Source organism: Esox lucius, chromosome 2 (assembly GCF_011004845.1).
Source record: "Esox lucius isolate fEsoLuc1 chromosome 2, fEsoLuc1.pri, whole genome shotgun sequence".
NCBI classification, from domain to species: domain Eukaryota; kingdom Metazoa; phylum Chordata; class Actinopteri; order Esociformes; family Esocidae; genus Esox; species Esox lucius.
In genome coordinates, this window is record NC_047570.1 from 22,867,156 (window position 1) to 22,895,104 (window position 27,949).

Here is a 27,949-nt window from a genome sequence, read left to right on the forward strand (position 1 = left end):
GCTTCTAGTGAATAAAACCATCTGTTGTAGTTGATTGGTGGCCAACAAATTGACTAGATTAAAAGGCTAAGTAGAAGACAAACGAACAAAGAGTTATGTTACCTAGACTGACCACTGACTAATGATTGGTGGTTGACTACCCCACCAGTTTGGAAACCATAAACCTCTTACTGTCTAGATATAACTCATTAACTGCTGCAAATCTCTCCCCTTGCTATCTGAAAATCATAAAGTGTTGTGTAAACCTATGAAAGATGTCCCTTAGAAAGTGTTTTCAATGACAACAGCTTGTCGGTTTCAGGATGATGTTTTTATTAAAAGCATAAAATTCAATTTGGGGAACTGACATGGACTGTTTAACTAAAGAGTTATTTTATGGGATTCTCGAAAATCAGTATGATCTGTGTTTTTTTGGTACAAATATTTGTCTTAATATTGACTTGAATTTAAAAACTATTTTAGACCGAAGTATCAGACCAAAGTATCAGCTATTAACAAGATGATCTCATAATTTATTCAATTTTGTTCATACAAAGTTTACAAACTGTGATGTCAGTTCTATCAGACACTGTAAAAAGGTGTTTTCATGTGTAATATCCAAAAATAGTTTAAAAGCCTTACTTTTTTATTCTATAATTAGAATGTATTTAAATATGTAACACAAATCTCCAAACTGCTTTTGTTTTCAATGTACAACATTATATAATGTGCCAGGGCTAATTCCATCACCATTTTGGCATATTCTTCCAGATTAAGACCATGAAGACACTAGCAACCATTAGGTCAGTGGTTCCTAACAAGTACCCCCAACAGCACACATTTTCATTATATCCCCAGCCAAGCACAGCTGATTCAACTTGTCAACTAATTATCAGGCTCTCATTGAGTTGAATTGGGTGTGCTTGTCCAGGGCTACAACAAACATTTGTGCTGTTGGGGGTACTTGAGGACCGGAGTTGGGAACCACTGCATTAGGTCTTGTACAATCGTTTTAGGTTATGTTTTAGAACAGAGGTTACATTTTTATTCTCAGGCACTAATACAAAGTAGTCAAAGATTAATCTTAGTATACCAGTCTGGCCAGATGACATTTTTATTCTCTATTGATAAACAAATCCATCTTTAATGAGTTTGCCATTAGTAGCAGAGTTGACATGCTACTGTCCATTATGACAAAATATACTCAAAACAGCTATACTGAATGAAGTGCCTACAGAAAGTTTATAACCCACTTTTTCACATTGTGTCCTGTCAGTACCTCTGTTTGAATGATAGATTATTTTTTCTAAATGTCTAACAACTTTGCACCAGATTTCACCAGTTTTTTAAAAAACATTTCAGTTTCCTTAGGGAGCGTCAGTGAAAACCAATCGTCATACCAAACCATTTGATTGAACAGATCTGGATGAAGCTATTTCTATGATTTCATATTTTTATATTTGTTCATATTTTTAGCTCTTTCTATATTTTCATATTTTATGGCGCAGCTTGTAGATGAAAGAGAGAGAGAGAATTAAAAAAAATAGTCGTGATTTTCTCAAAATTGGGTGTTCATCATACATTATGTTGATCTCTTCTCCAAAATATGTATTTTCTATGCCCATTATAAAGAATGCACGTATGTGATGGGGGTGTAGTAAGGACAGGAATAGACAGAGATGCTTCGAATTAGAACATTTTGAAAACGATTCTGGATCAGACATCGAACCACAAGAGGACGACAGAGGTTTATAACCATCTGTGTTTTAAATGTTGACTTCTCTGCAAAGCAAGTTTCTTGAAATCTGGAAAATAATCCCACGGGGGATTATTGAGCATACTCGCGCTCATCACGGCACATGGCTATAAACACACCCAATCGCACGAAGTGGTCTGATTCACTGCGCAACAATTGGGACAGGACTGTGACTCACAGTGTTGTCGCGCAAGGACGTTTTGAGTTGCAGTAATTAACGTGCACGGTATCACGTGCTTGGCCTGTTGAGTATAATTACGATTTCCGTTAGTTTCATTTCAGTAGACTACCTAAGTGCGTCATTGATAGGGTGAATTAAAACATATAGTTGGTTAGTAGAAGTCCAGCGTCTTCGGTCTCGAGGCATCAAGAAAATATAAACAAGCTCTCAGTGGAAATGGGTCAACTTTGCACTGCGACACTTTTACAATTTGGTGCCATCTGCCTTTTTTTACTTTGGGATTGTGGTGCTAATTCTTTAAAAAATAGATTTGCATTGCACACTTCGGGGTAAGTTGAAAGCACGCGAATTTGTGAGGGAACGTTGTAGTCTATATATCATTTGCATATGGCTGTGATTTACAATGAGAGAATGAATGAAATTCAAAGCCTACTAAAATGGCTGTATGGTTATGTATGATTATTTTCTATCCGGTTGAACATGGTAAAGAACGTAGGACTATTATATTTTTATTGGGTTTATTAAACACTGAAACCAATGAACTTATTATTATTCATGGGGGATGATTCTATCAGTTGAAGAGAAACCACCACTTCTCCACTTATTTAATCTGTTTCACGCATAAAGGTGGTTGTGTGGGGGGAATCTTGAATGATTTTACGAAAGAAAAAGAGTAGTTGGAGATAAATCTTAGTATACCAATCTTGCCAGATGTAAAAATAACGTGACAAGTTATTAATGTGCGCCAAGAGGGATCATGATATGTAAGTTCACGATATTCAATTATTTGAATAAAAAGATGGATCAGAATAATTTGGGATAAGCTAATATGGCTTAGAAATAAAAACTGGATTCCATTCTGTTACATGTTATATCATTCCAGATGTAAATGATTTCTTCACAAGAAAATCACTTGAAGTAAGACAGACATTAGCATTTTTCAAATGGGGTATTTTTCAAACGAAATACAAGTTCAAATAATGTTAATAACGTATGACAATAGCTTGTTTCATGTGGTAAATGTTTTAAATGTTCAATTTTTGTAAATAGTGACCAGTGCATGGCACAGTTAATTTTCTTTAATTATTATATATTGAAACAATCTGACAGCTTTACTTAATGCCATGTGATTTTGATGATTACCATTCCTCTGACTTCTTCAAAAGGAGAATTCCACTATTAAATAACATCCAATTTAATTGATTAATAGCACTACAGTAAAATCATTGTTTACTGGACCCCCAATAACCATTAAAATGTTCTCTCTCTTGCCTGCTTTATTGTGGCTTTGAAAAGGGAGGAGTGTCCAGAGAATAAGATAGTGACAGTGGAGTACCCCTGTGTCACGGCAGGAGGCAAGAGCGGCACCTGTCTCAGGTAAGGGTCTCTTGTACATCCACCTCACAGCGATCCACCTTGTCCTTTGGAGGGTTTTGATAAACAATTACATTTCTGTATATCCTACACACTCACCAGTAATCCCTTGTCTCCAAAGTATATAATTTCTGTGCTGTCAAGATTATACTCCGGGCCCACAGACCTCCAGGGGGCCCTAAAATAAATGTTTATTATAATATTTTTTTTATTAGATGATGAAGCGGTGACCAGAAAGCACATAATACCAGGATATGGAGAATTGCATGAAATAGCCTTTATAATTGCAACCTTTTAAATCATGCCACAATGTGAACAAAGGCATTAAATGAGCTATAAAACAGCATTTGTTTAGCATCGTAGATAATTTTAAAAGGGCAAATCTGTCCCTCTGCACCAAAACAAGATGTTTGAAACTGGTCAGGGGGCACTGAAAGTTTGTGCCCAGGACCTGAAATGTGGTACTGTAGTCCGGCACTTAGCACAGCAAAAGAGGCTGTGTCTAATTTGATTCTTGGCTCCAGAAAAGACGCTTGTGGTGGCGGTAAGTTTTTAGCAAATTTTCTAGTTTTTCCTGCCCCATCTTCCAAGGAGGCATGACAAGGCCTGCGTATGACAGGGAATACTCAATTTGAGGTTGGCCATGCATTAGAACAGTGGAAGCCGAACAAGCTAACCATAGCCTAGCATGACAGAGTCATGGCAGCTAGCAGGTTTCCCTGGGTGTTTACCTCAGGGGCTAATTAAGCAGAATTGCACTGGGTTATTGTGGGGATTGGGGCAACAAAATAACATTCCTCTCTGTTTCAACACAAAGAAGAAAATAATAAGAATAATAAGAAGAATGTAAATAATAATAACTGCATAAAAATATTTATTTCCATTTTCCAGCACCCTTTATACCCTGCTCATTGCACTATTGTCTCATCAGTCTTACTATGTTATTGTTTTGGTTCATTATGTATACTGTACATTGCCGTGACTTGTTGAGTGTTCTTTGTTTAGTTTTTTTATGAGTAAGCACATTGTGAGCCTGTATTATCCAGAGTCAAATTCCTCTTATGTACACATACCTGGCAAATGAAGCTGATTCTGATTCTGAAAGAGCTGATGAGCAGCAAACTTCCTCCCCTCCTGTGGTTTTTACTCCATTGAAGGTGAATCAGAATGGATCAACAGACTGGCATTGTTTTTGTATCTGCCAGCAGTTGTGCTGGCCAACAGATGCCAATTTAAAACAGGTCTGATGATCTGTCTCTCTCTTGCTCTACCTCACTCTATATCATGGAGCGAGCTGCCCCCCTCCTCACAGGTGTACCGAGGGTTTGCAATGATGTTGAGGGGAGTGTCTATACTAGCACAGAGTAGGGCTTTCCCAACACTGAGCATTCTCATCTGTGTTACTGTGGTAGTAGTGTTGATTAACCAATAAATGCTGGTTCCCAGATTAATTTGTTGTTCTGCTTTACTCACCCAACTCATGGCTCATTGGGTTGATGAGGTGAAAAAAGAGCATGGTATACTGTTTGATTCATAGAGTATTGCAAAACCTCAGAGAAGCAGATTAATGACGGCTGTCATTCACTAAATAAAGGCAGGACATGAACACATAAATATATGTGCAGTTTAAATACTACATCAGAATGAAGTTCCTTCGTTATGTTTATAGCTTCACAGAGTGATTCAGTCATGTCATCTTAAAAAATAACTGATTACTCTGCAAACACAAGACGTCCTCAGAATGTCCTGTTTTTTTCAGCTTGATCTTACAAAAATCCAACCTATTTTGGAAACAGAAAACATCTTAATCAAGAAAAGAAAATGTGGGTCTTGATTATGGGCACCCTTGCATTTACTACCTTGTGAACTCCCCCCTTGCCAAGATAACAGTACTGAGTCTCATATAATTTTGATTAGGCAGGATAACACAGCAAAGGATTCTCTGACCTTCCCATGTTGATAAATGTTTGGCATGTTTGTCACCGCGTATTTATACCTCAGTATAAAAGGAAGTCATAAGAATGACCACTTAAGAATTCCTAATGACTGATATCACATAAATAAATCTTCGCTGACAATATAATCAAGTTTTTGCAATGGTCATCCCAGTCAGCTGACCTAAGTTCCATTGGAAATCTGTGGGGTGAGTCCATAAGCGAAGACCAAGGACTCTGAAGGATATGTAGAGTTTATGTATGAACGCATGCTCTCCTACATCCCATCCTACATGTTGTCTCACCTCATCCAGCATTACAGGAGATGAGCTGTTATTTTAACAAAAGGATGGTGCATAAGTAGCTAATGTACGGGTGTCAATAATCACGGGGTGGATGTTTTGAATGAAAAGCTATTTTGACAATTGTATTTTTTTTGGTACAATTTCTGCTTAAAGGTTATATTCATATGATATATGAGTGTAAGATCAAGCTGATTAACAACAATGATGGTTTTTCACAGTATGTTTTATTCATTTTTAGGTAGGTGACCCATAATTGTGGAGGTCACTGTATATCAATAGTAACATTTTAAATGTAGTTTCTAAACTTTTCTAGGTGCGCCTATGATTGTGATGTATTTCTTGATTTAAGAATTCAATTTTTTCAAATTTACCTAAAATAGTTATTAGCCTTTTTTTTATATTTCTTTTTATAATTGTGGATGACCTTAAATAAAAGATAAGATTTTTCTCATATTTTCAGTCCAAGATAAAGCTGATAAACAAAACTAACATTTAGTTTTTCTTCTAATTTCAAGTTCATGTCATTATTTCTCCTTCAGCTAATCTTTTCCTGATTGAAAATATTGTATACCGTTTGCATACAGTTCAAAGTTAAAGAGTATCTCAGTAATTTTTCATTTTTGGAGCCATTACCATTCCACACAAACGCGCGCACACACACATACACACACACACACATACACACTTAACCTTTCTTTAGTTTACTTCCAGACATATCTGCTGTCTTAATCATGAAGTTTTTGGGCTGCATTTCCATTTGTGAAATTTCCCTGCTGGGGTCCATGATATTATAATTTATCTTGGCTCAACTATGACATTCTTTTGTTCTTCAAAATTCCCTATCCGTCTTAGCAGTAATCTGTTGGCCTCATTGGGGATACTGTGAAGTGAACTGACACGAACTCATTCAATGTCTTGGCCTGCGTACCTGCTATTTACTCCCCAAAACCCCTCCACAAAATCACATGAATTTACTAAATATGCAGTTCATTCCTTGCTGACTGCTAGATTTCCAAAACACTAGTCAAACCCAGCTGTCAGCTCTGCACTCTTCACCCAGTCATATGCCGATATAACGGAGTTTCACCTGAAATGCCAGTCATGAGCGTCCACTCTTCTGTGTGCCAGTCAGTTGACTTTAAAGTTGAATGTGTTCATTAGTAAGACAGACTTCGCTCCAGGCCTGGTGGACACAGCTTTCCTCTTTCACCTGTGACTGTCTTCATTTGGAAGGCTGAGGCCTTGACAGGGAGAGAGAGTCCTGGTCCGAGTCTAAAGCCTGGGACCCCTGTCAGGGATGGGGAGACGATTACGCCACAGAGACGCTCTTGAGTCTCTTTGTCTGTCCGACTGTCCGCCGTGTGGTGGTTGTGTAGATGTTCTGTCATTAACCCCTGGGTGAATGACACTTAGGCTTCTTACACATTCCACTCAGAGACAGAGCAAAAAAAACAAATGGACAGGATAGGGGAAAAGGGGAATGCTTTGTCGGAGGCGGCCAGTGTTGGTGTCCAGGCTATGACAGTCAATATGCAAGGCGATGCCTCCGGAGTGTTAGTACAATGTAGCTAATTCCTCCCGAGCATTAATCTAGCTCTCGTCTCTCTGTTTGTTTCCTTGTGGATTTACTGCATTAGCCTTGGCTCTCACGTCCGTGCTGGTCTATGTCTGGGCTAAGTACTCCTTCACTCCTTCGGTTCTCCGCATAGCTCCTGCATGAGGACGGGGCCTGGTGAGGCAGGCTGTAGACAGGACTGTGACCCGCATTGCAGAGGCAACGGACAGGGAGGATGGAAGGGAGGATGAGTTAAAGTATGAAAATCCAAATGAAATAAACCTTGATCCTGGCAGGACCAAGTGTTCCCTTCAGCAGGGACCTTGCAAGGAACCATGTCTAGATCTGTAAAAAGGACCAGGAAGGGGAAATCACAGGAGGGAGTGAAGGTCAGAGTTCATGGTTTTATGAGTCTTGCAATATTGTGTTGTAATTGGTGCTCCGTAGTCGAGTTGATGTGCTGGAGCCTTCAGTGGTACCAGCCTGTAGTTGATTCTGTCATGAAGTTCAGCACCAGGGCATCAATAACTTAGAACCTCAGTGGTACCAGTCTGTAGTTAATGGGGTGTAGTGTTCAGCACCAGAACGTCATTAACTCCAAACCTAAGTCTGTTTGTTTTTCACTATCCCTTTCTCATTTTCTTTCTTTCTCTTTCACTCTGTCTTCTCATTAACAACACGTGGGTTGTAATATCAACAAGATCTTACTGTTTCACACTGAAAGTTGACATTTTAGGGAGAAACATCTTTGATTGCCTTCATTCCACATGGTTTCCGGTTTTTCTATAGATTGGATGTTAATCCTGTTCAGTTTAGGTTAGGGCCAACATTTGTGGTGGTATTAAAACAAAATAGAGTAAAACAATCCTGAAGGCCAGCATCTTGGAGAAGGAGTTGTTGACAGCTGTTGCAAGCAGTTCTGAAGCTTACGTGTTAGATCCAAATGCTAGGCAAACAACCCCAGAAAATACAAGCACAAAACATTTCATATTTTGAGATTAGGTGGACAAACCTCTAATATTGAAGTGTAAATATAATCAACTGTGTGTTAGTACACCTGGCTGCCTGCTCTTGCAGACACACAGACAGGAAACCATCCCATCCCAGGCCCCCTGGACTCACTGTGGAAAAAGTGGGAATTAAATTGTGAGAAGTGGTGGGAGATAGAAAGATAACGAGTGAGAATAAGAAAAGATCAGACAACATTCTAAACCGAACACAAAACGTTCTGTTCATGTTTGGACTCTGGTCTCATTGTAAAAGCAGGTGAGAGGAAGGAGCACAGCGATGTGCTGAAGCTGAGGATGTGTATGCGTGTGGCTGGGAAGCAAAGCTTGACTCTGCTAAAGCCCTCTGTTATCTGCTGTCCAAGGCACTGAGGGGGCTCCCTCACAGAAACCATAAAACAGTAACACACACATTATACCAACCAAGGTCAGCCCTGTCAAGGACTCACTGAACGTACACTGATAGACATTCTACAGAGAGATTAGGTGCTAAAACCAGTCGTGTCGGGGTCAGGAAACATATAGTGAAGAATGAGCAGAGACAATATAATTTATGTTTGGAGGAACAGGCTTCGAGCACGTAATGAGGACCAGATGGCTGTGTGTGAGTGTGTGTGTGTGTGTGTGTGTGTGTGTCCAGTCTGGGCTGAAGCATACATTGTGCTCCACTATAACTCTGACAGGGTTACAGTCTTCAGCCAAGTCCTCATCAGACTCACCGCACCACAGCAACTACCGCATTAGCCTGAAAATGAGGAGTGAAATGTCTTACTTCCATCTAGTTGTACACATGTAGGTTATAAAGGGGTCAGAGACATCTTCTCTCTTGCCAAGAGTATAAATGCTGTATATCAAGACAGCTCATTCCCCTTGAACACAGTGAAATGGTGATCCCTCACACACTGTTTTGTTTTGCATTGAGGTCCATGGCATCAAGAAAATATAGAAAGTCTATGTCCTATTCAAATGATTAGACTTTTTGCATTTCTTCTTCTGTGTTTTGGGTGGCGGTTAAGACATCTTAAGATGTTGTGTTTTTTCTTCTCACATTTGTAAAAGACTCAACAATTGTCCTGCTCAACAATTCATTGAAGTAAACCACTTTTTTTTTTTTATGTCACAGAATTTAAAAAGAGGTGGGGTTAAAGGAATGAAAAGGGGTACAGATGAGTAGTCATGGCAGGAGACAACAAACATTCACTCACCCAGAAGGAGGTTTCACCCCTCCCACCTTTAGGATATCTCCCTCTGAATTCCTTGTGAGTATGGGAAGTCCTTCATTTCTTATCTGTCCATTACCTTGAGCTCTTGTTAAAGACTTTGGGGGGATCTCAGCATAGCATTCTCCTTAAAAATGGTTGTTGTCTTGCCTGGTTATCTCTCTGGCAACAGAGCCTTCAGACACATCATTTACACAGATCCATCATGTTTGCGGTTTTGGCCTCCTCATTCCACACTCCCTGGCTTCTCAATACATTGCCTCTAATATGGAGCTCATCCCCCTTTTCTGTCTGTCAGACCCTTCATTATCCTTGTGGGGTTCATCAGTCAAATGTATTCTATATCATGTTCACATCAGGTGTCACAAGGTGGTTATACAGATAACTTACCTAAAACGCCAAAGAGCAAGCAGCTACAAGAACTTGATGCACAGTAGCCAGGAAAAACTTCAGGAAAAACCTTGGAAGAAATCTAGAGAGGAACCAGACTTTAAGGGGTGGCCAGTCCTCCATAAGAGTACCTTTTTGTGCCACAACAATACTTGTTCTGAGGACAGGGACAACCAGGTGGGCAGTGGTGAGTGACCTCCGTGTCTCCATCTCCTCTCTCTTCTTTCCCTCCTATCTGTCCCTCCTTTGCTTCCTCTTTATCATCAGGTAATGCTCCAGGCCAGATCTCAATTTGTCATTTTAGAGGTTGTGAGTGGTTAAGAGTTTCAGAGATGGCACATTCTTAGGGTGACACCTGGTCCTGGTTTGGCCCTAGGGTCACTGGGCCAGTGGCCCTTCAGCCTTCCTGGGGGGCACTGGCACTGGGAATAGACCTGACAGCTTTAGGGCCTATAATTGGAGGACTCATAAAAGAGAGGGAGAGGGGGAGAAGGAATGAGTGTTGGGATTTGTGTTACTCTACAGTCCAACATTAACTGGCTATTTATGAGCGGCATTAAACCCCTTTCACACTACCGTGCAGACCCTAGCCATGACTGGCCAAGCTGGTTCTGATATTAGTCTTACATGGTTTCAGAAATAACGTGTGACGCGTAACGGGGTAAGATGTTTCGAGCAGGCTCTGGCGATGGAGCGAGGACCTATGAAGACAGAAGCGTAAGAGAACAGATGGGGGAGTGTTAGTCCTGTTGTGGAACTGTAGCGTGGCTGTGCTTGTGGAAGTGATGCAGACCTCCTGTGCTCTCAGTGAAAGCGTCCTCTGTCTGAGTACCACTCTGATGTCCCCCCAGAGAAACCACAGGCCAGAAGTGTGCTGACAGAATAAATAAACGGAGAAAGGACATGCTCACATCTCAGCACACCAACACCTTCACATGTGTATACATAGTATATGAACAAGATCCCTATACACTAACACCTTTGCGCGCACACACCTTGTATTTCTATAACAGCCCAACACCCTGCTCTATGAGGAAATACACAGCAACAAACAGACCCTCATTAAACAAACACCCTCAGCTATTATAAACTGTACACCCAGGGACCGACGGAGACAGACTCATCCTCACACAGGGGGCCAATTAGAAACATTTGTAAACTTGTATAAAGTTCACAAAACATTCTGCAAAGCATATAGCCTGAACACATCAACAGGACCGGCTAGAGAAGGAACACCGTCTCTCCGGGTTTTTAAAAAGGGGTCAGGGAAGTCTGAGATTTTCTCACTCACAGAGCCCCGAAACAGGACCACCAAACACAGCTGCCACAGGAGTCGGGTCTCTCTTTCGGTCTCTCATCCTTTCCGTGATATGTCTCCCTCTTCCCTCTCCCTGGGTTTCATCCTCACCCGCCGTAACAACCCCCTTCAGTCACCCCCTGCTCTCTCCGAGGAGTCATGGAGCTGACCGAGAAAATATGAAGCATAACATTGCCTCACTAAAACCTCACAGGACAGCCCATGATACTGTTGTCCATCATAACTACAGAAAAACTATCTGAGGTCTACAGGGCAATCCTGTACAACTGTTAATGCAAAGCCTAGCATCACTCTAAATGGGTTTTTGCTCTGCTCTTGGTGTAACCCCAAGTGCTGTCTGTTCAGGCTGCAGACGGTTTGTGGGGGGGGGGGGGGCTAGCACGAATATCCAGTCTTTGTAGTGCATTCCTGCCCTGAATGCACAAATAAATCACACCAGCCTGGATGGAAAACAATAACAGTGAGCTCTCTTCCCTGGAGGGAGACCCTTGCTAGAGTACATAATCTGGGGTGTAAAGTGATCCTGCTCCAGCCTGTACTCTGGTTCCTGTCTTGCTTTTCCTCCAGCATCTCTGTGCTGTTTTTGGCAGCATCAGTGTGGTGTAGACCCCGTGTGAGCCCTCACTACGTCCCCCTCCCTGCAGGTAGCCACTGGGTCACAAGCAGTACCAAGGAGGAGCACAGGGAGCACGGACCCAGGCGTCCTCACACGGGGTGCTCCTCAGGCACAGAACACACTGTTAAGATGCTCTTAGGCTTGTCAGCCAGGAGTAATGCCTCAGAACAGTGTCTATGTTTTCAGAGTAAACCGATCACCTACTTTCAGCCTGGTTAAAATTCTCCAAACCAGAAGGTGGCAGGACAGTACTAGTGCATCTCTTCTTTGGCTTGTCCCCTCTATGTGGGTCTGATGGGTGTGAAAGGAGGCCTACACGGGGTGCCTTTCAAATCTATCTAGAACAGGGGGCTGAGTATCAGAATGGAGTGGGACTTCAAGGTGTCTCTGTGAGAAGGCCTTTGTCTGGCTTTTGTAGCCTAACTTGCAATGCTCTTTTTTCTGTAAAAAGAGCCAAATCTGTGTAAAAGCCAAATCTCCCTTTATTTTACTTACAATACAACATTGTCCCAAGTTTCAAAGGATAAGCTCCAGACAAATTCCTGTCTGTAAACAGGAAATGCCACTCTTTTTACTTTTCATTTATTATCTTGAGTCATTTATTGAAAATAATCTTTTGACAAATGTTGTTGATTTCAGCCAGTAAGGCCTACAATACACAGAACCCCCTACCGGCAAACAGTTAACCGAAACCTTTGTTGAGCTGAGGCTCTCTGTGGCTCTGTTTGTTCTACAAAGCTATTTTTATCATAATGATAAAATCCACAGAACTTTTCAAGTTAGAGAGTTCCTATAATGTCACACAAGAATGGACTTTATGCATGGTACACATGAAATTCTATGCTATATGTATAAGAAAAGTTGAACAGAGATACAGTATGTACAGTTGTGCTCAAAAGTTTGCATACTCTTGGAGAACTGGTAATATTTGTACCATTTATAAAGAAAACATGAGTGAGCAGGCAAAATGTCTTGTCTTGGCAAAATGCCTCCAGGTCATGCAAAGTCTTGCATGAACCGCATGTTTAAGATCTCCCCAGAGTGGCTCAATTATATTAAGGTCAGGAGACTGTGATGGCCACTCCAGAACCTTCATCTTTTTCTGTTGTAACCACTGGAGGGTCAACATGGCCTTGTGCTCAGGGTCATTGTCATGCTGGAAAGCCCAAGAGCGTCCCATGCGCAGCTTTATTACAATTTGCAAGAATGCAAATTGTCTGCCAGTATTTTCTGATAACATGCTGCATTCATTTTGCCATCAGTTTTCACAAGATTCCCCATGCCTTTAAAGCTCACACACCCCCAAAACATCAATGAGCCACCACAATTTTTCACAGTGGGGATGGTATTCTGTTCACTATAGGCCTTGTTGACGCCTCTCCAAATGTAACGTTTATGGTTGTGACCGTAAAAGCTCTATTTTGGGCTTGTCACTCCAAATGACAGTGTGCCAGAAGCTGTGAGGCGTGTCAAGTTGTTGTCTGGCATGTTGTAACCAGGCTTTTTTGTGGCATTGGTGCAGTAAAGGCTTCTTTCTGGGAACTCGACCATGCAGCTCATTTTTGTTCAAGTATTGTCGTATTGTGCTCCTTGAAACAACCACACTGAGTTTTTCCAGAGCAGCCTGCATTTCTCCTGAGGTTACCTGTGGGTTATTTTTTTTAATCCCGAACAATTCTTCTGGCAGTTTTGGCTGAAAACTTTCTTGGTCTACTTGACCTTGGCTTGGTATCAAGAGATCCCAGAGTTTTTCCACTTCTTAATAAGTGATTGAACAGTACTGACTGGCATTTGCAAGACTTTGGATATCTTTTTATATCCTTTTCTATCTTTATAAAGTTCCATTACCTTGTTACACAGGTCTTTTGAAAGTTCTTTTCTACTCCCCATGGCCCAGTATGTAGCCTCCTCAGTGCATCCACGACAAACTCATTGACTACTTATACACAGACACTAATTGCAATTTTAAAAAAGCCACAGGTGTGGGAAATTCACCTTTTAATATACATTTTCACCTGTGTGTGTCATCTTGTGTGTCTTTAACAAGGCCAAACATTCAAGGTTATGTAAACTTTGATCAGGGCCATTTGGATAATTTATGTAATAATTATGATTTAAAAAGGAGCCAAACAACTGTGATAATAAATGGCTTCATATGATTGCTATCCTTAAATAAAATATATTTTTTTGCATGATCAGTCATTTTCAAAATCAATGCAAAAATGTCACAATTTCTGCCAGGGTATGCAAACTTATGAGCACAACTGTATGTATCAGTATTGATCATTAGTACTGCTACTGTATAGTGATGTGAACAGAGGAATTTAAATGGATTATATACTCAGCCTTGACAAGGGATGTGAATTGTTTCAGACCCACTTGTCACCTCTAGTGAGATCTAACACCCCCTCTCTCCATCATTTAGTGCATGGACACCTGTTCCATGTTATTGCCCTCCCCTGTGTTCCTGATCACTGGCCCTATTTAAGATCCTTCTTCCGTCTTGTATCTTGTCTGTCATTGTTTTTTGATTCCCTTCTTTTTTGTGACGTTGTTCTGTTCAGGTTATAGTTTGGTTAGATATTAGTTATTTTTATTAGAAGTCCTGCCTCCTACCTGTGACCATACACTGTTGGATGACCTTTCCTAGTCAACATTCTGTTTGAGGTTTTGGATCAATCCTTGTGGGTTTTTTGATTTCTTTGGGGAAAAAAGAACTTTTCAAAGAAAAAAAAGAAATGGCACCATGCAACCAGTTATTAGCGAATATATTTTCCTTCTCTAATGCATCCGTTTTTTTGAGAGTTCATCTGTAGATGCTATCAGTAACATTTCAACTATTTAATAATCTTAACCGTAACTCTTACCCTAACCTTTATTCTAAACCTAACAGTAACTTGCTAGTGTTTTGGCTTCGGTATTTATTGTTGACACTGGAACTGGCTTCAATGATAATTTGACTGCTGATGGCGGCCTAAATATATTTTCAAGTGTACATTATGTCTGCTACAAGCAGATGCCTCCAAACTCCTAGTGCTTCATTATACAGAAATACAGTGACCTAAAAATACTGTCATAGCAACATGCAAAATCCATTGCCAAATCCAATTGAACATGCCTTTCTCAAATACGCTGACTGAATAAGGTGGCAATACAGGCCTGGCAGAGCATTACCAGAGAGGATGCCTGGCGGGTGTTTCTTCTCTGGTAATGCCAATTACTTTACACCAGCACTTAATTTGGACATTTTATTAATTTATCCTAGCACTTCAGTGCCCTGAAATAGGGGAACTATGTATAAAAAAGTGTTGTAATTTGAGTGAAATCAATATGTACAATTGGTTTTACTTTGGAAGTAAGTCTATACATAAACCTCATGGTAAATGTTTGATTTTGAATCCAAACGTTTGGTGTATAGAGTCAACCAAAGAAAAATGCTTTTCTTAAAGGATGAGACTCTATTGATCATATTAAAGTCCCTACCCACGTTTTTGTTTGTTTTGTGAAGAGAACACGAGCCTGAGGGGAAATCTGGAAGCTCTCTTTAAGGCTGTGTGTTTACAGTCCTGCCAGTTTCATGCGTCACTCTCAATGATAACCCTTGGCTTGTCTCCTGACATTATCAAGCTGTACCCAATTACTGACTGTTACAATGTCCAGATGTTGGTTTAGAAAATTATTTCAACTATGTGGCTTTCTGACAGTTTTGATTGTTTCTGATGCAGTGTGTTGGCTTTGTCTGAAAAGTCCAAATTTGTGTGCCATCTTTCAACCCTTCTTGGATCTGTTCTCATATAGATGGTTGGATCTGCTGGCGCTGTTGCAACTGAGGAGAACAGTGCTAAACAGTGTGTATACTAAATAAGGACTTGAATGGTGTTACGGTAGAAATGCTGACCTATCAGCCTTACAATGTTTAAACAAACACCAAAGACAAAACAATTGAAACATTTGAGAAATGAATTTCAATCATTAATTTGCTAATAGTTTAGGGGCCAATGACTAGGTTAAAAAGCCCCTGTCTGTATGATCAATCAAAGACCACTCCAGCAAGTACCAGATCAGGGCAGTGTGGGGTCCGGTGTGACTGACAGTCTGTCTGTTGATGTTTTGAGAAGAGCAGTGGACACCAAGAGCAGAGGGTTGTGTTGATGTTTTAGGTAGGCATTTAAGAGAGACCAGACACTTCCTGGCTGTCTATCTGCAGCAGGCAGACAGAGGTGCACAGACAGACAGTCCACATCATCTGCTGCCCATTAGCCCAGCCTGTTCTTCTCTCTGGTCAGGATGGAGAAAGAGGAGTTGACTGACCTGGAGGCTAGAGAATGTCTGTCAGGCCTGGGCCAGGACCCCCTATCAGCCACCAAGTACTGTGTTATCCCATCCCAGCTCTCTCTGGCACAAGACAACACAGCTATAGCCACAGATTAAAGTGCTAGTCTCTCTCCCACAACCTCCCACTCATACCTCCAGAACTTGGTCCATGTTATTTTGGATCTGTGTTTCTATTACTGTTCCAATATCCCTATCCATAGTTTCCGATTCACATTTTTCATCCCTAATGTCTGTAACATGTGTTTTTTGTTTGCTGGTTCCCTGTGTGTGTTTGTGTGAGTGTGTGTAACTCCAGTGATGCTCTGGCTCTGTTCAGCTGTCTCATGGCCAGGCAGGCTGCTCCTGATGGGAATTAGGGAGAGAGCTGAGGGGTCTGGCTGGGTGTCCAAAACAGTCCGAGACTATCAGTGTAGACCAGAGAGTGCGTGTGGAGAACTGATATAGTAACGGGAATATGTGTCAGTTGGTGAATTGCTGTTTGCCTGCTTGTCTGTTCTCAGGAGGAAATGCTGCGACGGCTTCAGGTTTGTGATGGGCCAGTGCATACCTGAAAGTAGGTAAACACTTCTTACGCTCTTTCAGCTCACCCAACGTGAGGTTTCTATTCCAGCCTTTACACCTGTGCATCTGCTACCCTTACACATTGTACAATGCAGAGTCAAATTAATTCATTGATTAATCGCAAAATGTTTAGAAGAAAGAAATGGCTATTGTTTCCATTTTGTGAAGTGACCCAACATGTCCACTAGAGGGCAACATTACGCACAGCATGTCTTTGCAGAGCATAATTGAACATATGTGGCTACTATTGAGCGGTTAGCATTCTGTGTGAACCAGCATGTCTGCCTTGGGTTCTCCAGGTGTAGATGTGTGTGCTGGCTCCCCCTGTGAACAGCAGTGCACTGACAACTTTGGGCGAGTTGTCTGCACCTGTTACCCTGGATACCGCTTTGATCGTGAGAGGCATCGCAACCAACAGACCTACTGTTTAGGTCAGTTTGCTTCCTGGTTCTCTACCAATCAGCTGTTTATCATCACCTTGTGTATCAGCCAATTAACACTGTTATAACACTGTCATCTTCCCTTGAAGCACCTGCTTTCTCTCTCCGTCTCGTTAGGGAGAAAGCAGCCTAATCAGTGTGTAGTTACAGCTGTTTCCTTTGTCTCACGCACACAGACATAGATGAGTGTGTGGAGTCTAACGGTAGTGTGTGTGATCACGACTGTGAGAACACAGTGGGAAGTTTCCGGTGTCGTTGTCGTAGTGATTACATCCTGGCACCGGACCAGCACTCCTGCATACCCAGCCTCAAATGTGAGTGTTTAACTAGCTGATAGCGACGCATTGTGTGTGTGTGTGTCACTGTCTGTATGCCTCAGAGAGTCTCCTCGTCTCTGAGAGATTCTCAATTGCATACTCCTTGAATCTCATCTCCTCTCTACTCCTTTTCTTTTTAAAACTCATTGGAGAAGAAGGTCAGAGGAGAGGAATCTCTGGCTTTCTCATCCAAGGGATTTTGAGAAGGAGACGAGGAGAGAGGACACAAGGAGTATGCAATTGTAACTCTTGTCAGTGAGTTCCTCAGGAAAGTCGGATCCCCTGATGAGTGCAGGCTCCTGCTCCTTGACCTGTCAGGACTTTGTCAACATGAGGAACAGTCTGCTGCAGCTGAAACAGAGGCTGGGCATCACTCAGTCATTTAACCAGGTACAACTATGTGGCTACATGACAACTATGCATCACTTCCCATAGACATGCACCAACCATGGACACAGAGAGTGACAGTTTGCAGAAGCTACTTACCATGCTGTTCTGTGCAGCCGTGTGCTGTAAATGTGCAGTCTTGCAGGCCAGACATGATTGTACCTCTTCTGCCTCTCCTGTGTGTGTAGCTGCTCTCTCCTGACTTGGTTAACAGCAGTGAAAAGCCCTCAGCTGGGAGGCTTTGGAAAGGCCCCGAAACCGTGGCCTCCCCTGGTCCTCCTGGTCCTCCAGGATCCCCTGGGTTCCCAGGTTGGTGGTCCTCTCCATCTCTCTCTTGCTCACCTTTTATGTTCCATGTCAATATTTCACATTTGCATTTCAGCAACTTTTGCAGACTTTTATTTCCAGAGTGACTTGTGTTCATCTTACGATATGTTGATGTGATAATAAGAGACTACAATTGTTGCAAGTAATTTTTTCCATTAAAGAATTGACTAACAGTGCTGATTCCAACTGACTCATTCATCCCTTCTCCTGCCCCTGAAAAAAAAAAAAAAGCTATAGCCTAGCAAATCTAGCACAAATTAAGTTAACAACAACATTGCAGTCATTTTCAGAGAACTGAGATATGTAACTTGGTCTTTATAATATTTTATTATGTACTTTTGAAAAACATTTTCGGTTTCTACAAGGGAATCTGTGATGAATGTTTAGGATTGGTTATGCACCTCTTCATTCATTGACCAATGAGAGCCATAGCTCTGTTTTCAAGAATAATTCCATTCTCGCTGGAACTGGCCCCTGTCAGGTTATCACACTTGTCTTGGCTCACAACAATCTCATCCCAGGCCCCACTGGAGAGCCCGGGGAGAAGGGAGAGCCTGGAGAAAGAGGCATGACTGGTCCCCAGGGGCCACGGGGAGACATGGGCCCTATGGGCCCTCAGCCAGACCTGGAACACATAAAGAGGGGTCGCAGAGGAGCAATGGTAAGCTTTCTATTGGTGCCAACAACAGGCTGTATCACTGGAGCACCAGCAGACACCAGCAGTTACATGTTATATACAGTGCCTTTACACAGTATTCAGGCCCCTTCCTTTTCTCCACATTTTATTGTTTGTGTTATGGAGTTAATTTATAATTGTATTTAATACGGCACTCACACACCAGATTCAAAGGTTCCCCTACCACTCACCCGCTTTATTAATGTAATCAACCTATCATCAAGTCTTGAATTTAAATCTTGGTGTGGGAGTGTTAGAGCAAACATTAAAATGTGCAACCCTTTGGGTCCCCAGGACCAGGATTGGTGAAACACTGGTCTAGATACTTTCCAAAGATGTTGTAGTTGTGGCCACAGACTAAAGTAAAACCACTTTACACTGTATTCTTCACCCGCAGGGACCACCCGGAGCTCCAGGCAGAAATGGGATCAAGGTCAGTTCAGCAGTCTATCCAGAGTGTGATAAAGAATACAGTTAATTTGTTATTGAATGTTGTCGATGGACAGGTATGTAAAATGAAAACATAGGCTACACAACCAGCCTCTGCTCATAGACTGAACATGAGAACTAATAATTTGGGTAGCTGCTGCAGTTTGCAAATGATATTGCGCTTATCTCTCTTACTTTGAGTCAATTCAGCAGTTTCAAACTAAAGGAAGCTACATGGAAATAAAGTGTTTAAATCACCCACCCACCCTTACTTTAATGCTTGAGTCTAACCGTGTGTCTGTGTGTTTAGTAAAGGCTTGTGTGTAAGAGAATGTAATTGCTGTAACCATGAAACTGATATCCTGTAAACTTTTAAAAGCAATTGATTGAAACTTTAAAATGTTTAAACCTAATTAGAAATCTTTGCTGCCGGTGTGTAGTCTTGTAGAGATGTGCATACATGTTGAAATGACCAGGATGTTTGTGGATGTTTTGACAGGGTGACAGAGGAAGTCCTGGCCCTGCAGGGCCACCGGTGAGTCCGTTGGGGTTATACTTGTTAAAAAAACAACTGTTATACTAAACTAATGACTATAGAAACAACTGTTATACTAAACTAATGACTATAGAAACAGCTGTTATACTAAACCAATGATTATAGAAACAACTGTAATACCAAACTAATGACTATATAAAAATGATTGTGTTCATCTTTTTTAATGATGTACAGTACAAACATTGTCTACCCACTGAAGACTGTTTATTGAATACCCCCCCCCATTCCATCCCAGGGTCCACCTGGCTCATTTGACTTCCTCCTACTTATGATGGCCGACATTCGCAATGACATCATCGAGCTTCAGGAGCAAGTGTTTGGGAAGAGGCAGGGCCTCTCCTTAGACAACCCGCCCCACTCGAGTGGAGAGACCGGGTTCAGGGAGTGGGGGTCTGGACAAGGAGATCACATGCTCAACACCTGACCTTCTAATTGAATGCAAAATGGAACATTCATAAGGAAGTAATTAACTGGCTTTTGTAAAGCAGAGATGTTGAAATTACTCAACTGACTCCATTGTCTAAAACCCAAATATAGACTGTATTCATCCACAGGACTGAGTGGTGAGGAAAACTCTGCCTATTTCTTTTGTCAGAGGTCTACAGTGTTTAAATATAGAGAGAAGGGGAGAGAAAACCACTGACCTTACAAACCAAACCACTCCCAGCCTTGATGTTTCCTTTATACCCAGCCCAGGGTGAGGATGGGTGCAAAACTCTGTGTCCCTGTGGTCTCTCAGTGGGACCCCTTCAAACACTGCAGAGGCTTTGTTATCTGCATCTTTCCCTGTTCCTGCCTGAGTCTGTCCTGTCCCAGAAGATGAGCCTTTGGTTTCTGCTGCCTGACACTCTGCCTGCAGGACCGAAACCCAGGCCCAGGCTCATCTACAGCTGAATATGCAACAACCTTGTTTATACTGCAGTCAACACACAATGGACTCTCTGACAAATCTTTAGATACAGTAGAATTGTTAACAGTACAAATACACTTCAAGAAAAATCTTTGACTATTAGGGTTCATGTTGTTTTATTTATATTGTAGTTGTTGGGATTTACCTGCTCATGACATGTCGGCGAGAGTGAAATCCAACACATAGGAAATACATTTAAGCAATAAGGAAAGACGGGTGTGATATATGGCCAGTGTAACATGGCTTAGTTATATTTAACTGCTCTAGATTGCCTCTGGCTGGCTAGGTACATTTTACTTCAGTGGCAAGTTAAACATCTACGTGCAGAGCTGTGGTCAAGTAGCAGTGCTCCAGGCTCCATGCACATATTTGGATCCCCACCAGTGTCCAGTGTTCAGTACCTGTCTCCCTCTGCTTCCTACTGTCAACAAAGCATCATGAAGGGTTATTCCTGATCTCTATGATGTGTAACTGCATGATTTTCAGATTTCACTGATGGATCGCATCAGACATGGAATCATGGTTAATAGTGAATTTACCCAGTAATACAACACCAAGTGTACAGTTTCATTAATTGATTCTGGGGGTTGAATTACCTGTTTAACATTCACTATCACTACGCCAAGGGAACAAAGATATTTACATATAATTCAGAATGTTGTGACCCCTGGATTATTATTTGATATGTTGTGTTGATCTGGTTTCAGTATTTCCCTTGAATTATTAGTAGAACTATTTTTGTTTTGTTTAATATAATATTGTATGTCTATTTGCTTTCTTATGTATTTTGTTTACAGTGTTTTATTTATTCTGCAGCTTAAAATAAAGCATTTGAAATAAAATGAACTGCAGTTACGATCATAGAAATGAATTACTATATAATGACCTACAATTATGTTAAAAAGGAAGAACACCACTTGGAAAGTTGTCTTTTTCTATAAATTTGGACACATGGATATTTGAGCAAAAGTAATAGAAAAAGTTAATACCCCTCTACCTTCTCCCTGCCATCACATAAAATGGCTAACATTTTAATCAGGTGCACCATGTGCAAATAAAAAAAAAAGCATTACAGAATCATTGTAGAACAATTTTACGGAGGGTCCAAAACCTGTACTGGTTTTGTCTTAACCATGTTGATATGTGGTAACACACAATGTCAAGATCAAAAGACCAATTTGAGGCCCTCAGAAGAAATATTTTTTAATTCCACTGAGTCTGGGGGCGGTTACAAAGCCATTTCCAAGCAATTCAAAGTACATCATTCCACACTCGACAAATCTTCTACAAATTGAGAATATTCCAGACCAGTGAAGATGTATATAGAACAGGTTGTTCCACCAAATCATGCCAAGAGGTGAACGAAAGTTGCCAGAGTAACATCAACAGATCTACAGGCCTCTTGCCAGAATCAACTTGGAAATGTGTCTGTTAAAAAGAGACTGCACAAATCTGGCCTATATAGGAGGTTAGGAAAGAAAAGAATATGAAGACACCACTGACAATTGCCAGAAAACACCTAAGTAGGCCAAAACTACTAGAACAATGTGCCCTGGACGGATGAGTAAAAAGTGGATATGTTTGCCCTAATGCCAGTTGGCATGTTTGGCGAAAATTAAACATGGCCTTTGAACAGAAAGGCCTAGTACAAACTGCAAAGCACGGAGGCGGTGGCATTATGGTTTGGGGCTGCTTTGCTGCCCTGAGTCTTGGCCAACTTACCATCATTGAGTCAACCATGAATTCCATGTTGTATTAGAGAATTATTTTGGAGAATGCAAGGTGGTCTTTCAAAAAGCTGAAGCTTAGACAAACACATGTTAAACAGGACCGTGGTCCAAAACAAAATTAGCAAAGCTATAACAGAATAGCTCAAAAGGAGGAAATTAAGGTTTTAGATCTCAGTCCTATCAAAATGCTGTGTGAGTATTTGAAGCGGGCCATGCATGCAAGAAAGCCCTTGAACAGGACAGAGTTGAAGGAGTACATTTAAGAGAGGGGAAACAATCCTCCCAGTTGATGTAAGAAACTTATAGGCGTTTACAAGAAATGGATACATGAAGTTATTTCAGCCTATGGATACATTAATTTTTCCACACTATAAAATGCATTTCTGTAGGTTTTTTATTTAAAATAAAATTTTAACAACTTTCATTGTCGTGTTAAATTTGGTTAACCTTTTCTGACAATAGTGTTGAAGTGAAGATTACTTATCTATATGTACAAAAAAATACAACATTCCTGGGGGTGTACTTCATTTTTCATATGACTGTATATCTTCGCCTTCTTCAAAAAACACAGTGTTATGGCCAATTAAATGATTCATTTAGAGTTAATATTCATACAAAATGCATTAAAAATTAAGCCCACCAAGACAACTCTCCTGATCCCAATTTTGGCAGTTTGATAGCCAATTCAAATTGAAAGGTGTGGATGAATATGTTGACATTATCACCCACAAATCAGACTTATATTAAGCTTATATTTTCAGATATTAACAGATCAGACAGCTAATGGGCCACTCTGCCTAAATAAAACTTTTAAAAACTCATTATCTTTTTTCCGCACTATATCTAATAACACACGTTTAACTATTTAAAATGTGTTATGGTCAATCTCAAGCAATTATATTTATTTTTTTACCAAGATTTCTTAATGGAAAATGGTTGCGTTTTTCTGAGTCCTGTTACCAAAACTCTTAGAACTGTTTAAATATCAATTACAAGTCATGCCAAATAGTTAGTTTTTCCCTCAATTAAGAGGGTATTTTACATAAATAATTGGTTACATGTTCAAAAATGTTTTATCTGTGGCTAAACAGTCAAAAAATATGTAGGCAATTATTTATTTTTTTAAACAGAAAGCCAATTTCTTATTTTTAAGGGAGACCCCAACCTCAATATTTTCCAAAATCTATCATGTGATTTATCGTACAATTGTTTAAATGATGGACCAAATATAATTGAAAAAAGTATTGTTTATCCTTATTTTTTTAATATAAAAAAGTATTATGTAACAGGAATGAAAACAGGGTAACAGGAATAAGCACTAAGTAATAGGAATGAGTGCTTGTGCGTGTGAGAATAACTGGATGTCAAAACAACTTCCTTCAAATGAACATAGATCATTTTCACATTTGGCAAAAAAGACCTTAGTCTAAATAGCAACCTAAAAGTTGTAACAAGTGTAAGTATGTGAGCGTGTGCTTGTTATTGTGTGACTGCTTCTTCAATAAATTGTTCTTGCATAGTTTGCAGCTGTGCATTGGATAATTGTCCAGTTGTAGGAGGAATTTGGCTCCAACCAAGCACCGTCTACAGGGTATGGCATGGCGTTGCAAAATGAAGTGATAGCCTTCCTTATTCAAGATCCCTTTTATCCTGTACACTTCACCCCCACCAGAGCACCCGTCGACTATCACATTGCCCCCACCATGCTTGACAGATGGCATCAAGCACTCCTCCAGCATCTTATAATCTGGTCAGCATCTCACCAGTGTTGTTCTTTGTGATCTGAACACCTCAAACCCTTGGTTCGTCTGTCCATAACCCTTTCTCAAATCTTCCTCAGTCCAGTGTCTTTGTTATTTTGTCCTCCTTAACCTTTGGCCAGTCTGAGATGTAGCTTTTTCCTGGTAACACTGTCTAGAAGGCCAGCATTCCAGAGTCGCCTCTGCACTGTTGACATTGTGATTGGTGTTTGAGGGTACTGTTTAATGAAGCTGCCATTTGAGGACCTGTGAAGTGTCTGTTTCTCAAATTAGACACTCTAATCTATTTGTCCTCTTGCTCAGTTGTGCACTCAGTTGGGCCTCTCACTCTTCTTTCTATTCTGGTTAGAGCCAGTTTGCACTGTTCTGTGATGGGAGTAGTACAGAGCATTGTACGGGATCTTCAATTTCTTGGCTATTTTCTCACATTAAATAGCCTTCATTTCTCAGAACAAGAAGAGACAGATGAGTTTAAGAAGAAAGTTATTTGTTTCTGGCCATTTTGAGTCTGTAATCAAACCCACAATTGCTCATTCCCAAGCTCAGAACCCTGGGTATTAACACTTCCCTTTGCAACTGGATCCAAGACTTCCTGATGAGCAGACCACAAGTGGTGAGAATGGGCAACCTCATCACCTCTGCACTGACCCTGAACATTGGAGCCTCTCAGGGCTGCGTACTCAGTCTCCTCCTGTACTCCCTGTTCACGCATGACTGCGTGGCCACACACAGATCCAACGTCATACTTAAGTTTGCGGACGACACCACCATCTTGAGTCTCATCTCCAACAATGATGAGACCTAATACTTAGAGGAGGTAAGTGATTTGGCAACATGGTGCCAGGGGGGTCATTCCCCCCTACACATGGAGCTGAAGTAGAGAGAGTCTCCGACTTCAAGTTCCTCTGTGTGTTCATCAAAGATCACCTCACCTGGTCCAGGCAAGCCGACTCGGCGGTAAAAACTGCCCAAAAGCGCATATATTTCTTGAGGAGACTCAAGACGTTTGGCATGTCTGCAAAAACTCTCACCAACTTCTACAGGTGCATCATTGAGAGCATCCTCTCAGGCTGCATTACTGCCTGGTACAGCAGTTGCTACACTGCTGATTGCAAGGCACTCCAGAGGGTGGTGAAAGTCAGTGGAGCGCATCATCAGCTGCCATCTCCCTTCCATGCAGGGCATACACTCTAGAGGACCTAAGTATACGTCACTAATTCAGAGCCAGTAGTGAGTCTTGTGTTATTTTCTCATGCTTGAGCCTGGCTAGGTGGCTAGCTTTTTGCAGTGATTGTATATAAAGATGGTGATGGTCTGATTGTCAGCTCTGGCTTTGATCTCATTCGAAAAAATCAAAAGGGAAGCTATATGAACCTGCCATTGCCCATTTCATAAAGAAGGACAGGAGAATGGACTTCATTTATAAATGATAATCATAATGGTGAGTGGACTTTTTGTTTTCATCTACAGCTTTCTTTTTGTTGCTATCTCGTTCATATCATTTTGAATACAATGTGTAAAATATATTTCAACTTTAGATCACTGGTTGTGTGGTAAAAACAAAGGTCATGATGTTGCAATTGGAAATACTGGGTACATGACATTTCATGTTGTGGTGGTTTTTTATTTTTGCATGCTGGGGATAGAACATTGAATACAACGCTATTTTTTTCTCTCTGACAGCATATGCTGTTTGGTCTTGAAACAAAGTGAGTAGTGGTGTGGTTGAATATATTCTGCCACTATTTGACTGACTGTTTTGGCCAATGGTTCTTTAAAACAACACAACTGTATTTTCCTCCTACAAATTGCTTCTCCTACATAGGTCTGCAAAAGAAAGGTCTCAAGTCATGCATATACACAGGCGTCCGAGTTCTCTATCTATAAGTATGATGTCAAATCTTTTTCTGCTAGGCCCTTAACTCCAATAGTGACGGTTCACCACTAACTTTTTGAAATGATTTGTTTTACTAGGCCTACATCCTTAATGGTTGTGTTCATAGAAAATTCATAACATTTTTCTGATTAAATGACATATTTGTTTTTTGTGCATGTGTAAATGCACATATTAAATGCACACTGATTGATTCCATGTTCCATGTTGTTGTTGCTTATGTCTGAATATTACTAGAGGTTAAAGTTCAAATGCTTTGGCAAAGACAGCTGGATGGGTAATTCCAGACCCCCAGTGGCAGCCAGTCTCAACTCGCTCAATCACTTAAACAGAGAGTATGTTTAGCCTGGAAGAATCCCTTGCACATCATAGTTAAATTCCTATTGTCCGAGTGAACGTGCGAAATCGATAGCTGTGTTTGAGAGAATGAAAAGTGCATTGAATCAATACCTGTCCACACTCTTCCCAAAAAGAACAGTGAATTTCTACTCTTCCAATATGTTGGAGTTAAATACAAAGTTGATGTGTGTTATTTGGTAAGGTGTGGCACATCTATTGGTTGGCCAGTCTTGTCTGTATAGCCTCTCCCAGTTAACTTGACTTTGATCGGATGTTCACATCAATATCGGAATTGAGTCCATATTTGTTCTGGTGAAGAACACAGACTAGTTTCTGTTCTGGTCTCTTTGATCCAGACATGTTGGACACATGCTAGGTTTCCCCATTGTGGGGATAGAACAGGTGGAAGTGACATGTGTGTGCAGGCGTTTGTGACAGGCCTCCCAGATATAGATAAGCCTCTCACCTAACAGCTACGCCCCCAGACGTGCAGCCGTAGCTCACAGTACAGATGTTGCTAGGCAACATAGATTATGAAAAACAACATGAAACTATTTAAGAGCAACTATGTCAGAGATAAATAGAAGAGGGAGTGATTACCTCATTTCCTTTATCACTCGTCATGCAATTACAATGTAATTTTTATTTTTGGCCTGTAGATGTCAGCACTGAGGAGTTAAGTCCAGTTCAGAACTGTAGTGCACAGCGTATTTATCCGTATAGGGCTACAGGTTGAGCTCCTCTCAGATCTCCAATCAAATTCACCATTTCTTCTACAAAATATATTTTGGTATACACATATGTATTTCTTTGGTTTGCAGTAAAAAATATAAAATAAAAGAGAATTATTGTCTATCTTATCTTATTCCACAGAGAAATCATAAAATAGAATGGAAGTTGTTAGAAATAATTAGATTTCAAGTAGATTCTCTTCTACTTTGGAAATGAACTCATCTTTTGTGAGTTACAGATGCCTGCAATATGAATATCACAGGTTTTAAGAAGTTTGGATAGAGAAATAGACTCATTCTCCTGTATTCTATCACTGTGAGTACTGCAGTGAGCATAAAACACAAATGACTAATTGTCTAAGGAGGTCAGACACAAGACTGTAGCCAAGCATGGACAATCTCAAGGCTACAATATTTATCTGCAGAGACCTTGATGTTCCTGTTTCAACTGTATATAATTATCTAATTGTGATCAAGATGTTTAAGGCCCATGCCACTATAACTTCCAGCCACCTCCCTGGACATGGCTGCAAGTTAAATCTTGATGTAATATCACAGCAAAGATTGTTCAAATGATGGAGAAAGCACCTCAATCCATTGGCGCACGGATTTAAACTGAGCTTCAGACATAAAGTTTGACAGATTTGAATTGTATTTGCTTAAAGGAATTGTGTAATATACTCAGCCACATCTACATTATAATTTCCCAGTATGCATTGGTCTTTCAAATGAACTATATAGTTACCACCGTTCACTGTTTTCTTTTAATGACACAGACGTGGTTATTGAATTCATTAATTTTCATTATTCTGCTGTTATTACTGTTAAACCCTTAATATCCACATATCCAATAAGGCCTTATTTTGAAGTCTTGCTTTGCATAGTACAAGGGCCAGAAAGTCATTGGTTGAAAACATTTCAT

General features: G+C 40.7%; 1 protein-coding gene across 2 annotated transcripts; it reads left to right on the top strand.

Moving 5' to 3' along the window:
* The first annotated feature begins 1,894 nt into the window (after nt 1–1,894).
* Nucleotides 1,895–21,415, top strand: LOC105015295 (collagen and calcium-binding EGF domain-containing protein 1). 2 transcript variants are annotated; one of them, XM_010878339.3, is made up of 11 exons: nt 1,895–2,245; nt 3,213–3,293; nt 16,471–16,523; nt 16,831–16,962; nt 17,148–17,285; nt 17,545–17,678; nt 17,864–17,984; nt 18,524–18,663; nt 19,076–19,111; nt 19,607–19,642; nt 19,899–21,415. In XM_010878339.3, exons 1-11 carry the CDS (start codon nt 2,133–2,135, stop codon nt 20,085–20,087), a joined length of 1,173 nt encoding a protein of 390 aa, XP_010876641.1. In that variant the 5' UTR covers nt 1,895–2,132; the 3' UTR covers nt 20,088–21,415. The 2 variants fall into 2 exon arrangements, with proteins under 2 accessions (XP_010876641.1, XP_010876650.1); XM_010878348.3 differs by having other exon boundaries at nt 18,484–18,663; nt 19,899–19,965.
* The last annotated feature ends 6,534 nt before the right edge of the window (nt 21,416–27,949 follow it).